We start from the raw sequence: 11,367 nt of genomic DNA, 5'->3' as shown, positions 1-11,367 counted from the left end.
TCCCTCTAAAATGTGCAGGTTGCATGCTTGACCTCAACCCGGAGGGAAGCCAATGGGTTACACATGGCCCTTCAAATCCTCTCTCCTTGTGTGCGCGCATCTCCAAATACTGTGGGAGTCATTTCACATATTTAATAAGCATTTAGCTACACAGAAAGAAAAAGATAAGGGGGTGCAGATGTCCCACTATGCAAACACTGGAGCCATTTAAGCCAAAACAGATTTTAGAAAATCACTCTGCATCTTTTGATTTTCACACACAATGCAAAAAATAAAGGTTTCAAATGGAAATAATGATTGGGATTAGCTTGATCTGGTGGCCCATATGCTTGTCAGCAACTCAGTTATGCAACACTCTGTTTAATAGTGAAACAAATGGACCGGGCACAACAAAAGAACAAGCACAACCCGGGCTTAAGAAACATGCATACGGTGTTTATTTGCAACCAGAACACATTAAATAAAACTACAAAGGTACTTCACTTATCAAAAGATAGATTATATCCCATTCACATACAAAATAACAATAATTTACTGTATAAATTAAAATTTTCACTATTTTGCTATTTACAATTGAATGAACAAGCTTTCAACCCCTCCAGATCATTTCCCACAGGGCTTGTGCTGCTGTTCTTGTTATCGAGCACTACATACAACATCCACATCAACTAGTTTCACTGCTCAGAAGATAATTTTCTGATTGATTCTGACTACAGGACAGAACAGAAAATGGGATTTAGCATAATTTACCAGGCTTTCCAAACAAATATGCCCTTGTTAGAGTCGGAATGTCAGATTTTGTTATCTTGTGTTTGATTTGAACGCACATTAATTTCCTATCAGTCTGATGTCTACGCTTTTACTTGCTCGTGCTCTTGACACATGGTCTGCTCTGAACATCACAGACCCAGAGGCATGTCCTCTTGTCTTGAAATAATTAACATGAGTTCCAGTTGAGCAGACAGGCAGAATATACTGCAGCACAGAGCCACATTTTTACAAACCTCAGATCAGGAAAGTAAGTGTTTTCATCTTTTTTTTGGCCCTCAAATTATGTCTTATTCCTGAAAGCTATACATCTTTTGATTTGAATGTCACTGTGATTTTGCACCATGTGTGTAACCTTTTGTCTCAAGTGCTCTGGTTGCTGCACAAAGTACATTTTAATTTTGCAGAATGAATAAGTGAATAAGTACTGTTTCATTTTGAAAGTCGAAGCAAATTTAAGTGCATTGACATTTGGACCTTATTTTTTTTATTTATCCTGACAGTGATTAGAAGATATCCGGGGCGACCATCTGCAGAAACCCATGATAACATTTAGTCCCATGGCAGGGAGGGCCAATTACTATGCTAGTGGCGTACTAGTAGATTTTGACCTTTCACAAGTACTTCAAATGTCATAGCAATGTGCAGGAAACTGCCACAGCTGCAAAACTGGGGTTAGTTTGTGCACAGCACCACTGAGTGCTTTTGGTTATATTTCTGTCTTGGTAAATTGTTTGTGCTCAACCTTTTGGCCTGAAATCAAGGTGACAAGTAAAAGCTTCAGGGTCTGCAGCATCCTGTGATTTTAGACAATTTACTGCTGTCTAAGAAGAGAGAAAATGCATTCCACTTTTGAACTAAGTACAAAAGTACTTTGACGGTTCTCTCAAATGCTTTGCCGAGACACAAAATTAAAGAGCGTACATAAATATTATCATTCCCACACTGAATTACATAATATACAACAATATTTATCCCTCTGTAATCAAAAGACAACGTAATGCGAACAATATGTTCAGTAAATGTCCAAGACTACACAAAACACATAGAAGTCAGAAACAAACATTTCTTTTAAAGCCTTGTCTGTTACTACATGAAGAGTTCTATTCCAAAAGGCATCTAATGTCCATCACACAATAACAATGTTAAACATTCTGTCTGGAGAGGTCTTGTGTTGTGTGTACCATGGATAAAAAGATTAATCACTGATGGCTTTACATTTAAGTGGTGGGAATGTGAATTTAGAATGAAACTCTCCACATCCATGGTGATGTCAAAGACATGTAGACTTCTTCATGGGACCCCCCCCCAATCTGCTTTTTCACAGAAGCAGATTTAAGGAATCTGAGACAAGGGAAGAGGAGACCCTTAAGGCACTTGAATACTATCAAACCGGAAAGGCTCCCACCCACAACCGAGCAGAAAAAGCCCTCAGAGCTTCCCAAGCCTGCATAAACGACAGTTTGTCTGCAAACTGCAACACCCACCCCCCACCCAGCCCAGGGGAACAACACTACTTCTTCTCTCCACCCAAATCCACATGCGTGCTGAGTGAACGAGTGGGTGCGCGTGCTCTCCTTCTCTCTGATCTTTTCATTTTACGGGGAGTGACTCATGCCCAAAGTGCTGTGATATCTAGTGTACCTTCTGTGTGACGCTTCCGTGTCCTGTTTCCCTCTCCTCAGAAAGTTGTCACATTAAACACATAAAAAAAAAAACATTAACATTTTGCATATGGAATCAAAAAACAAAGGACTACACTCTTTGGATGGGAGGACTCTGGCTTTTGGCTGCAAGCGTTCATTGTCCAGATGAGGCAGTTAGATGAGTTACACAAAACTGTTGAGCTGTTAACTGTTACAGCACATGTGTATGTGTTCCAGACACTCCATTGCTTCATCCTCTCCTTGATACTGATGAAGATTTGGTTGCCACTGTGACTCAGAAGCATCGGGAAGAGGTAAACTTCCCTGTTTCCTAAACTGAGCACAAAGTAACAGTGAAGTTAGCCGGTATTCCACATCTTGCTGTGTTGTGTTGTGTCACTGTTGACAAGGGTTTTTGGAGGTATGTTGATTGACAGGGACATCCGTGGGTGATGGAAATCAAGCCTCATTGTACAGGAGAAGCCTCCAGCATGTTACAAGTGTCCTTGTATCGTTGTCCAAGTTGCAGGTCTCCCGCCATCCAATTCTCTGCTCTCCTCTCCCAGCAACACCGCCTGTCCCCCCTCTTCTTAGGTGCTGAGCAGGATGGGAGGGCCCAACTACTTTGGCCATTTAGTAGCAGTCACTCACTCAGTTGTCAACAGTTGTTGGCTTGCTAGCGTAGTGCCTCATAGAGTTTCATTGTCTGAGGGCCTGCCATCTGATGGCCCTTGTACAGAGTAGCTGTGGGTGGTGGTAGAATTTGGTTAACAGTGAGCGCAGCAGTGGCGCTAGTTGCCCACCAGGGGGCTGAGGTCACCATGGTGGTTCTTTAGTTTCTTCTTGAAGAGGGAGATGGTGGAAGGCCGGTACAGGATGATCCAAGGCTCAGAGGATGCCGTACTCTGGCTGCAGCTGTCGGAACCACTCACTGTTGGGATGTTCGGGGACCTGAGAGGAAAGAGGAGAGGAAGAGAGACAGTAAAGACAGACATGAGTAAGAGATAAAATAGAAGCAGAATATAAAAAGAGAAATAATGGAACGGGGTTGCAGAAAGAACATGATTTACAAAGGGTGCACAGCGCCTTCTAAACGTGCATTCCTGATGTTGCATTCATGCCATACTGTCAATTACAGTGATGGATGCTTTTATACACTTTGTTGTGTATCTAAGTGGCTGGGGCTCAGAAGGTGGAGTGGGCTGTCCTCAAACCAGAGAGCTGAAGGTTTGATACCCGGCTTCTCTGGTCTATATGTTCTTGGGCAAGACACTGGACCCCAAGTTGCTCCTGAGTGCTACTGCCATCCGTGTGCAAATAGCCAAAATATTGTAAAGTGCTTTGATTGTGCTTAAGTGAACAGCAAAACACTAGGTAAGTAGAAGCTCGTCGACCACTTAATATGATCTTTATTGCACTGGAACACTATTTTTGGTTTACGTAAAATGATCAACTATTATTTTTCTTACATAAACTTCACCCAGGTTGCTAAATGCTACACACTGGGACTTGAAACATGTGACTGTCATCCTGTTCTTTCACATTTTCCAATACAGCATGAATGAAACATAATACAACAGATCAATGCTTTGACATTTGATGCTCAGCTGTTCACGTGCACCATAAACATCCTCATACTTACTTGATTGTGATATGCAGCAGCAGCTTTGCCACCATGGCTATGACAGTCAGTATGAGGAGTGCGGCCAGAGCGTAGATGGTCCACACTACAAAGAGCGAGCAGCACAGTAACGAGACATTAGGTATTACATCACAGTAATGAAAACTAACTGAAGCAGACTGAAAGGATTAGCAAGCAAAGAATTATCCAAGCACTGCTGGCACAGCTGTTTGCGGTGTTCCGCCAGCAAACTGTCAAGAAACGGCGATGCGTTATCAGTGCACATCTGTTCTCCTCTGCCTGAGAAATACATCAGATAGCCCTTTGAGACGGAGAGCTCAGAGTTTGGAAAGAATAATATTTGAAAGAAATAAAAAAGAACAGAACAGATCGGTCCACCCTGTGCAGCTTTGACAAGAGGCCTGATTGTGATCAGCATGGAGACCCAACGTAACTTCCACATATGAGTCACTAACAGGAAAAAAAACAAGCATGTCACATAGCATTACTTCTATGTATGATCACAGGAAGTCACTCTGGGTGAGACCTTTTAGAAGTATCTCAGCAAACTGAGATGATTTTAAGACTTTCAGAGAAACCATGTCATGCTGAATGGGAGCTCTATCCAAGAACCCCCCCCACGACATCCCTGCAGAGGTAGAGAGAAGTGCAGTAGGTGCAGTGTGTAGTGGGTGTTAACATACTAGCATTGTGGCCAGTGGTCTCGCTGCGTCCAGCCCACTGACCTGGCATGTTGTGCTCCGGTTTACCGGGGCTGGACGTGATCACGTAGAGGATCTGGGAGGAACGTCCATTGGAGGTGCTATTGGATCTCTCAGTGACTCCGCCGGCTAGCTGGGGCCCCGCCGTGCTGGAGATGTCCTCTTCTCCATCATTGTCATCTTCTCCATCATCGACATCTCCTTCAGCTTCCACTGTTCTGGTGTCTTGGCTTCTTAGTGCTGAGATAACAAGAGTAAGAACTGATTTAGACAAGTGAATGTTGTTTCTCATGCTGTCAAAGTGTAGATGCTAGATCAAATGAGAATCTACTGAACCTTAAAACCAAGTGACCTAAATGTACAAGATGGGGCTGCTAAGGATACTAGTGACCCAAACATGACTTTTTCTGAGATTTCTGGCTCTGTTGTGGAGCAAAGTGACAAATTCATTCTTATATAAGTAACTCATAACAGTGGACCTCAGTTCACTGACCATCAATTAGATCATTAAATATGTGATTTCATCGTTAAATATATTGCTGTATTCTTTGTTACAGCAGTCACATCACTTCTACCTATTTCAGTACATCTCTGTGTAGCAGTAATACAAAAATAACAGGGTGGAAATAAATTTATCGAAGGTGGGAGAAACAAACAAGCTGCCATTGTCATTATTCAAACAAATATTCATTTTGTCCATCTTGCGATGTTTACATCATTTCACAGTCTGTAGTAAAGTTAAACTTTCCATTGTCTTCTTAATATTGCAAATATTAGTTTTCAGTTATGTTTCTTGCCCTGCTGTGATTAAAAAACTGTTACAGCTCTCTGGAGTGTGACATATTACCCTTTCAAAATGTGATTCTTTCTGAGTATTCGAAGCGTTCCTAGCTCTTGGGGAGAGGAGTGGTGAGTGGTGCGCCCTGTGCCAGACACACAGAAGACGAAAAGCTCTGCCATGCTCTTGTAATTTCTCCAAGCTGACAACATAGATCACTTAACACCCCTTTAATTATTCCAGTGAGTAAAGTGGGCTGTTGCAGCAAGCACGCAGTAATTGAATACATCATGTTGATCATGTTGTTGAAAGAATATACAGAAGAGTCACGAGCGACTATTTAACTACATTTGTTAAGAAACAGATCTACTCTGCAAAAACACCCGAGCGTCCAGTAAACATGTGGTGAGAGTTTCTGTCTGCTGCAGACATGATTCAAAAAGTGTTTGCAATAAATTCTGTTTGTTTTAACCTGCTTACAGCACCAGATGGGTAGTTTGCCTCAAAAAACAACAGTGCCAGAGAGCATGGACTATTTCAACTCATTTATAGGCTCCCAGAGGAAAGGAATATACTAAATAAGACCTCCTCTGTCTTTCATTTACTTCTCCTAAACATAGATGTGAATCACTGTGTGATTTTGAGAACGTTTTTTCTGAAATGTTGCTTCTGAGAAACAAAGTGTGGAACGTCTCATGCAGATATTTATATGTGTCATGATTATTTCATTATTTTCCTTAAATATGAATTTGTACTGAGGTTTGGTGAAGAGAAACATGACAAATCTATCAGCAATCTGTGCCTGATCCACGTTATCTGTGCGTTATCCATGTCTTTCACGTTGTTCCTATGTGGGTATGAAGCAGAAACAATTAAGATATGAGTGGTTCAAATTAATAGAATTATAATTCTGAGTTTGGGGCCATTTTTTAAAAACATCCTCAAAGCAGCTCCAATCTGGCCAAGCTAGGAGAAACTCCTAAAAATGAGGCTCTAACTTCAAGACGCCTGGGTTTTTGTGTAGAATAATTGTTTGCCAAAAGCCCGAAGGCCTGAGAATAGCTAGAGGCAGTAGAAAGGACTTTTAATTCACCACAGTCAGTCGTGTTTTGGGGAAATACTAGGATAACAAACTCAAAAAAAGCTGGCACATGTTTATGGCAGATCCATTTGACATCAAACCAAAACACAGACAAGACTTTACACTGTTTGTTGGATACACAGAAATGCACTTTGTAGCACTGGCAAACGTAGAACAGCTTAGTCATCTGTCAGAACTGGTCAGTCCATCTATTAGGAGGTGTCTCAGCTCCTTAAACACTCCTCTAACAGAGGTGCTTTCACACGGTTGCCATTTAGTGCCATTTAAGAAGATTCTAAAATAAGATACTATGCAAATACCAATGACTTAAGTCTCTTGTAAGCACTTCCAAATACTGTTTGATCTATGCCTGGTCTCCTCTCCCATTAGTGGTAGTTGGACGATTATTTTCACAAAACCTCAACCTGTCTGTGATCTCCCCAAACTTCCCCTTTTGCAATCAAACTCAGGCCCAGCTAAAAATCTGTTGCCCTCATCATCTGAGAGTGTTTATCCTAAAATTACTGATTCAACTGCTCAGCCTGGAGATATTATGATGCATTTAGTAGTTCCAATAATCAGCTGCCATGTATTGTTCTCTCTGTCACCCATTACTTCAGGAGGTGACCTTTTTCATAACATGTCTCAGATTCTATTCTATGGCAGCGTCATGCCTCATGTAAAACAAGAGCCAATATGGAAGCAGAAAGGCTCCTATTCATCCAGAGATCAAATCAGTTTGTCCTTCCAATACTGTTTTATTATAACACCACCGGTCAAGGAAAATGATACAGGATTACACTGAACTGTATAAGGGAGTGCTTCGCTTACACCTTCAGAAATTATTCAATTGAATCATTTTCAGTGCATTCAGAATATTCACTGTGAAAACAACAGAGGGCAGCTTTTTATTTTCTGAATTCCACATTAGTCTGGAGAAATAAACCAATTTGCAGTGAGGTCTTCAACTTCCTGTGAGTTATAGTTCTTTGGCCATACGTCTGCTCTACAGTGAAGTCATGATATCAGAAGGCACAATGTATAGTATCACAGTATTTTCTGTGTAGGTGGCATTAAAATTCGCTGTGCAATTCACAGAGGAACACACTCTGGAGAAGCACAGCAGCCTGCTGCAGCTTGATAAGACAGTGACTTCCTAGAAAAACAAAGTATTATTTAAATATGCGCTATCACCTGGAGCCCGTGAGGCATTGACTAGCAAATGAAAAGAGAAAAGGGCCTGTCAGTGGCATGACAAGTGGCTTACTGGAGCTAACAAGCTATGCAAAATGCAAGTCAGCATGCACCTGATCATGCAAATGTAGCTCTTGGTGGGTTTGAAGGGGTACTGTAGTTCAGGCAGGCTGCTAGAGCAAAGAGCTGATACTGTGTGATACGCCATAAGCTTTGAGGAACTCAATCCACCACGACTGCTGGAAAACATGAAATCCTACCTTGGTAAAGCAGAGCAAATCCATGGGCTTGGTTGGTGCGGTCTGAGTAAAAGTAGAGTATGACAAAGTCGCCTGTGATGTTCACCAGCTCCCGTGGCGGGCTCCGCCAATCGAAGCGTGCCACCACCTGGTTGGTGTAGCCGTCCAGGAGTTCCACCATGTCTGTCTGATCGGAAATGTCAAAGAAGGTGAAGTTGAAGAGGATGGCGGAGGATCCAGGGACCTGAATAGTCCAGTAGCAAACACGGCCAGCCCCATACTTGTCAGGGAAGTCGGGGGAGTAGACCACTCCTGATGGAGAGGTGTAGTTTCCACCACAGGCACCCACTCGGGCTGGAAGGAAGAACATAACAATAGAGGAGAAGCTGGTCAGTGATACTTTCCAAGTTTAAAGGATATTCAGATTGTTAAGACTGTTCAGTCTATGAACAGATGACGGGTCTCATGAATATGTTAGTAAGAGACATCACATTATATATTTTCGTGAATGGGGCTGCACCAAGCAGCACAGATACTGATCTTATTAAGTGGATTGGTATGAGCCTCGACATGGCTGATCCACACCAAATACTGTCATAGAGTTCAGTGTTTCCACTGTCCTTTGCTCACATCTAACTGCTGACCCAGTTTTAGCACCATACCAATGGCCGGCCTAATGTTAACTTACATAAAAATGATCGGTATGGCAAATACCTTGAGTTAAGGTGTCATACTCGGCATTGGGAGAGAAAAAGTTGCATTACTGTTTAGTTTATATCTAGATTCTTCCAAGCAATAATTTAGGGAATCTAAAATTGAAAAGCTGTTTGTGAGGAGAACTGGAGCGTAACTCAACAAAACATCTTTGCACGGTGTTAACATGACAAAAGCAATGGCAAAGCTGTTCCCACCACAGGTTTATATAACCTGTAGGCACAAACAGATGTATTTGTGAATGTGCATTGTCTTAAATTACTTTGGAAATCCAGAAATTAAAGTTTGGTATCTTGTTTTCCCCAGAGTTAATTAGAATTCCTTTCCAATTCACAGCACAGAGAAGATCACAGAGTCAGACCCACAGCTGTGCTAGGCAACACTCACTGTCGAAGACGATGACCCAGCCATCTCCACCACAGGGCTGGGTGTGGTCGCCGAAGCAAACATGGTTACACTCCATGCTGGGTGACTCGCCGTGGTCATGCAGGTCCACGTCGTTGCCACAGAAACAGGCATAGCCTGACTCCATACCAGCAAGCTGCAAAACACAAAAGGAGTTATGTAAATCCTTGCATCTGCAATTCAAAACAAACTTTGGGTTCCCATAATGCTATTCATCATAAATCCATTTGGCATGGGTGCATGCAAGGAAAACATTGAGGAAATCACTGTGATGACTAAGGAAACACACTTTGTGGAGGACAGATAAAGAATCTGGCTCTTCTCTCTACTCATAAAATATTCAAAATGGCTACTTTTTCATAAAATTGTACATGAGCACACAACAGTTTTGCCTAATAACAATATAATATTCAAATAACAGTAGCTTTAGTAGATGTTTCTCATATCAACTTTACATGAAGCTGTGTTAACATGTAGTAAACAGTTCACTGCATTTAGCTCCTTTTCTCTGAGTCTAATGGGCCCTAATTGCTCTTTCTGTCATGATTACAAGATGCTGTAATCTGAGTCTACATAACCACAACCTCTCAGCTGATTAGACGTCTCCTCTCTCACACACAGCTGCGCACAGGGAGCAGGGAGTAAACCTTACAGAAACAGAACCTTTCTAACTGTCAAAACAAAAGTGCTGGTAAACTGTTCCTGTTGGTGTCAAAGGAAGAATGTGGAACATCTAAAACCTTCACACATCTTGACCTCATCAACAATGGCTGCTTGTTTTCAAAAGAGCTATTGTCCTTTATTCAAAAGGACATCATTGTCCAATATTCAGGCCCAAAATGGACCCACACAATTCAAGGTACTGCATCATTTCCCACTCTTTTTTCCACATGGAATAGGAATTTATGGAGCCTCTGTTCCCCGCAAGACGTATCAAGCTACTTCCTCATTGCATTATGCTATCTGACGAAATAATGTTTGAGAACCCCAGTGTGAATACTTTGGAGCAAACAAGTGATGGACTGCTGCCTCACTCATCAGGCATGCACTTTGTCAGAAAGTCACACGGGATCCATGCTTCCGAGCAGTGACGTTTCACTTGCGCATTAAGGCCAGTGACAGTCCAAGGGTAGGCAGATGATGCCAATCTACTGCCACATCCTGTAACATCTGCTGAACTGAGAGGAGAGGGGCGATCTGTCAGGATCTGTCAGTGCAGCTGGAGCTGAACCAGATCTGCTGAGACAGAAAATGAGCACCTGGCACTGTTTACAGCTGGGACAATGGCATGCCTGATACAGAGATGAGAAAAACGCACTGAGGAGATGCCCACTGGGGTAATAGCCGTTCATTTCCATCTGTCAGCCTTGATTGCTGTGATAATCTGTCATACATTGGTTGGTTTGAAACAAGAAGTTTGATGGCTGAATAAAAAGGGGAGAGACTGCACTTGGCATTGTGGAGACAACTGTCAGGAAACTGCTTGTAAATGCAGATGATTTATATAAAACTTGACTATTGCCAGAGCCGGCTTGTGTCCATTTCTGAAAATGACACAGGCAACTGACTGGATGCTTTTTGATCCAATGAGAGGAGACACTTGAACAGTATGAGTGCCAGGATAAAGTGCACCCAGCAGTCTCTCTTTTAGTTTCTATCGTTTTGAACATATTCTCCTACAAAAACCGAGAGCTTTAATGTTCGTCCAAAGATACTGCTGAACATCCCTTTACATGCTTCCTTTTCATTTCTACATTTCTAGTTAGTTTCAAATCTCACCTTGTATCGCAGCTTCCTACAGAAGCTGATACAGTTCTGGATGGTGAGTTTGTTGGAGGTCTCACTGGTACCGGACAAGGTGGGGGGGTCACCGCTGTCTTTGAAGCAGCCCAGGTTCCCAGGCACTGTAGGGACATGAAGAAGGCGAGAAAACAACTGGTTACACACAACAACTCTGTGTTACATGCTGGTCATTAGCAAATATCACGGGTTTCATCACTGTGCTTGTTACATCCAGATTTCCCTGCAGTTCGATGTCAAGGAGCAGTCCTAATGAGAGCATCCATAGTGACACATATTCATTTCAGTGTTTGAATGTTTGGTGTGAACTGCCAACAGACAAGCCAACTATTTGGCCTCTGAAGAAAAGCGAGGAGGAGGAGGAGGAGGAGGAGGAGGCGGAGGAGGAGGAGAAGGGGA

At 42.4% G+C, this 11,367-nt stretch overlaps 1 protein-coding gene across 2 annotated transcripts in view; it reads right to left on the bottom strand.

The window, feature by feature from the left end:
• Positions 1-509: 509 nt before the first annotated feature.
• Positions 510-11,367, bottom strand: part of kremen1 (kringle containing transmembrane protein 1) — a 54,408-nt gene continuing 43,550 nt past the window's right edge. The window contains exons 4-9 of one of the 2 annotated variants that reach the window (XM_020623951.1): positions 10,948-11,072; positions 9,151-9,304; positions 8,071-8,403; positions 4,740-4,997; positions 4,057-4,141; positions 510-3,365 (exon numbers count right to left, since the gene is read on the bottom strand). In XM_020623951.1, the coding sequence (XP_020479607.1) occupies positions 3,206-3,365; positions 4,057-4,141; positions 4,740-4,997; positions 8,071-8,403; positions 9,151-9,304; positions 10,948-11,072 (1,115 nt within the window). In that variant the 3' untranslated portion in view covers positions 510-3,205. The remainder of the gene's footprint in view (positions 3,366-4,056; positions 4,142-4,739; positions 4,998-8,070; positions 8,404-9,150; positions 9,305-10,947; positions 11,073-11,367) is intronic. The other variant, XM_020623953.1, reaches the window with a different exon arrangement.

This window comes from Monopterus albus, unplaced genomic scaffold, assembly GCF_001952655.1.
Source record: "Monopterus albus unplaced genomic scaffold, M_albus_1.0 scaffold317.1, whole genome shotgun sequence".
In the NCBI taxonomy this organism is placed as follows: Eukaryota; Metazoa; Chordata; class Actinopteri; order Synbranchiformes; family Synbranchidae; genus Monopterus; species Monopterus albus.
This window is presented reverse-complemented; position numbering and strand designations above follow the sequence as displayed.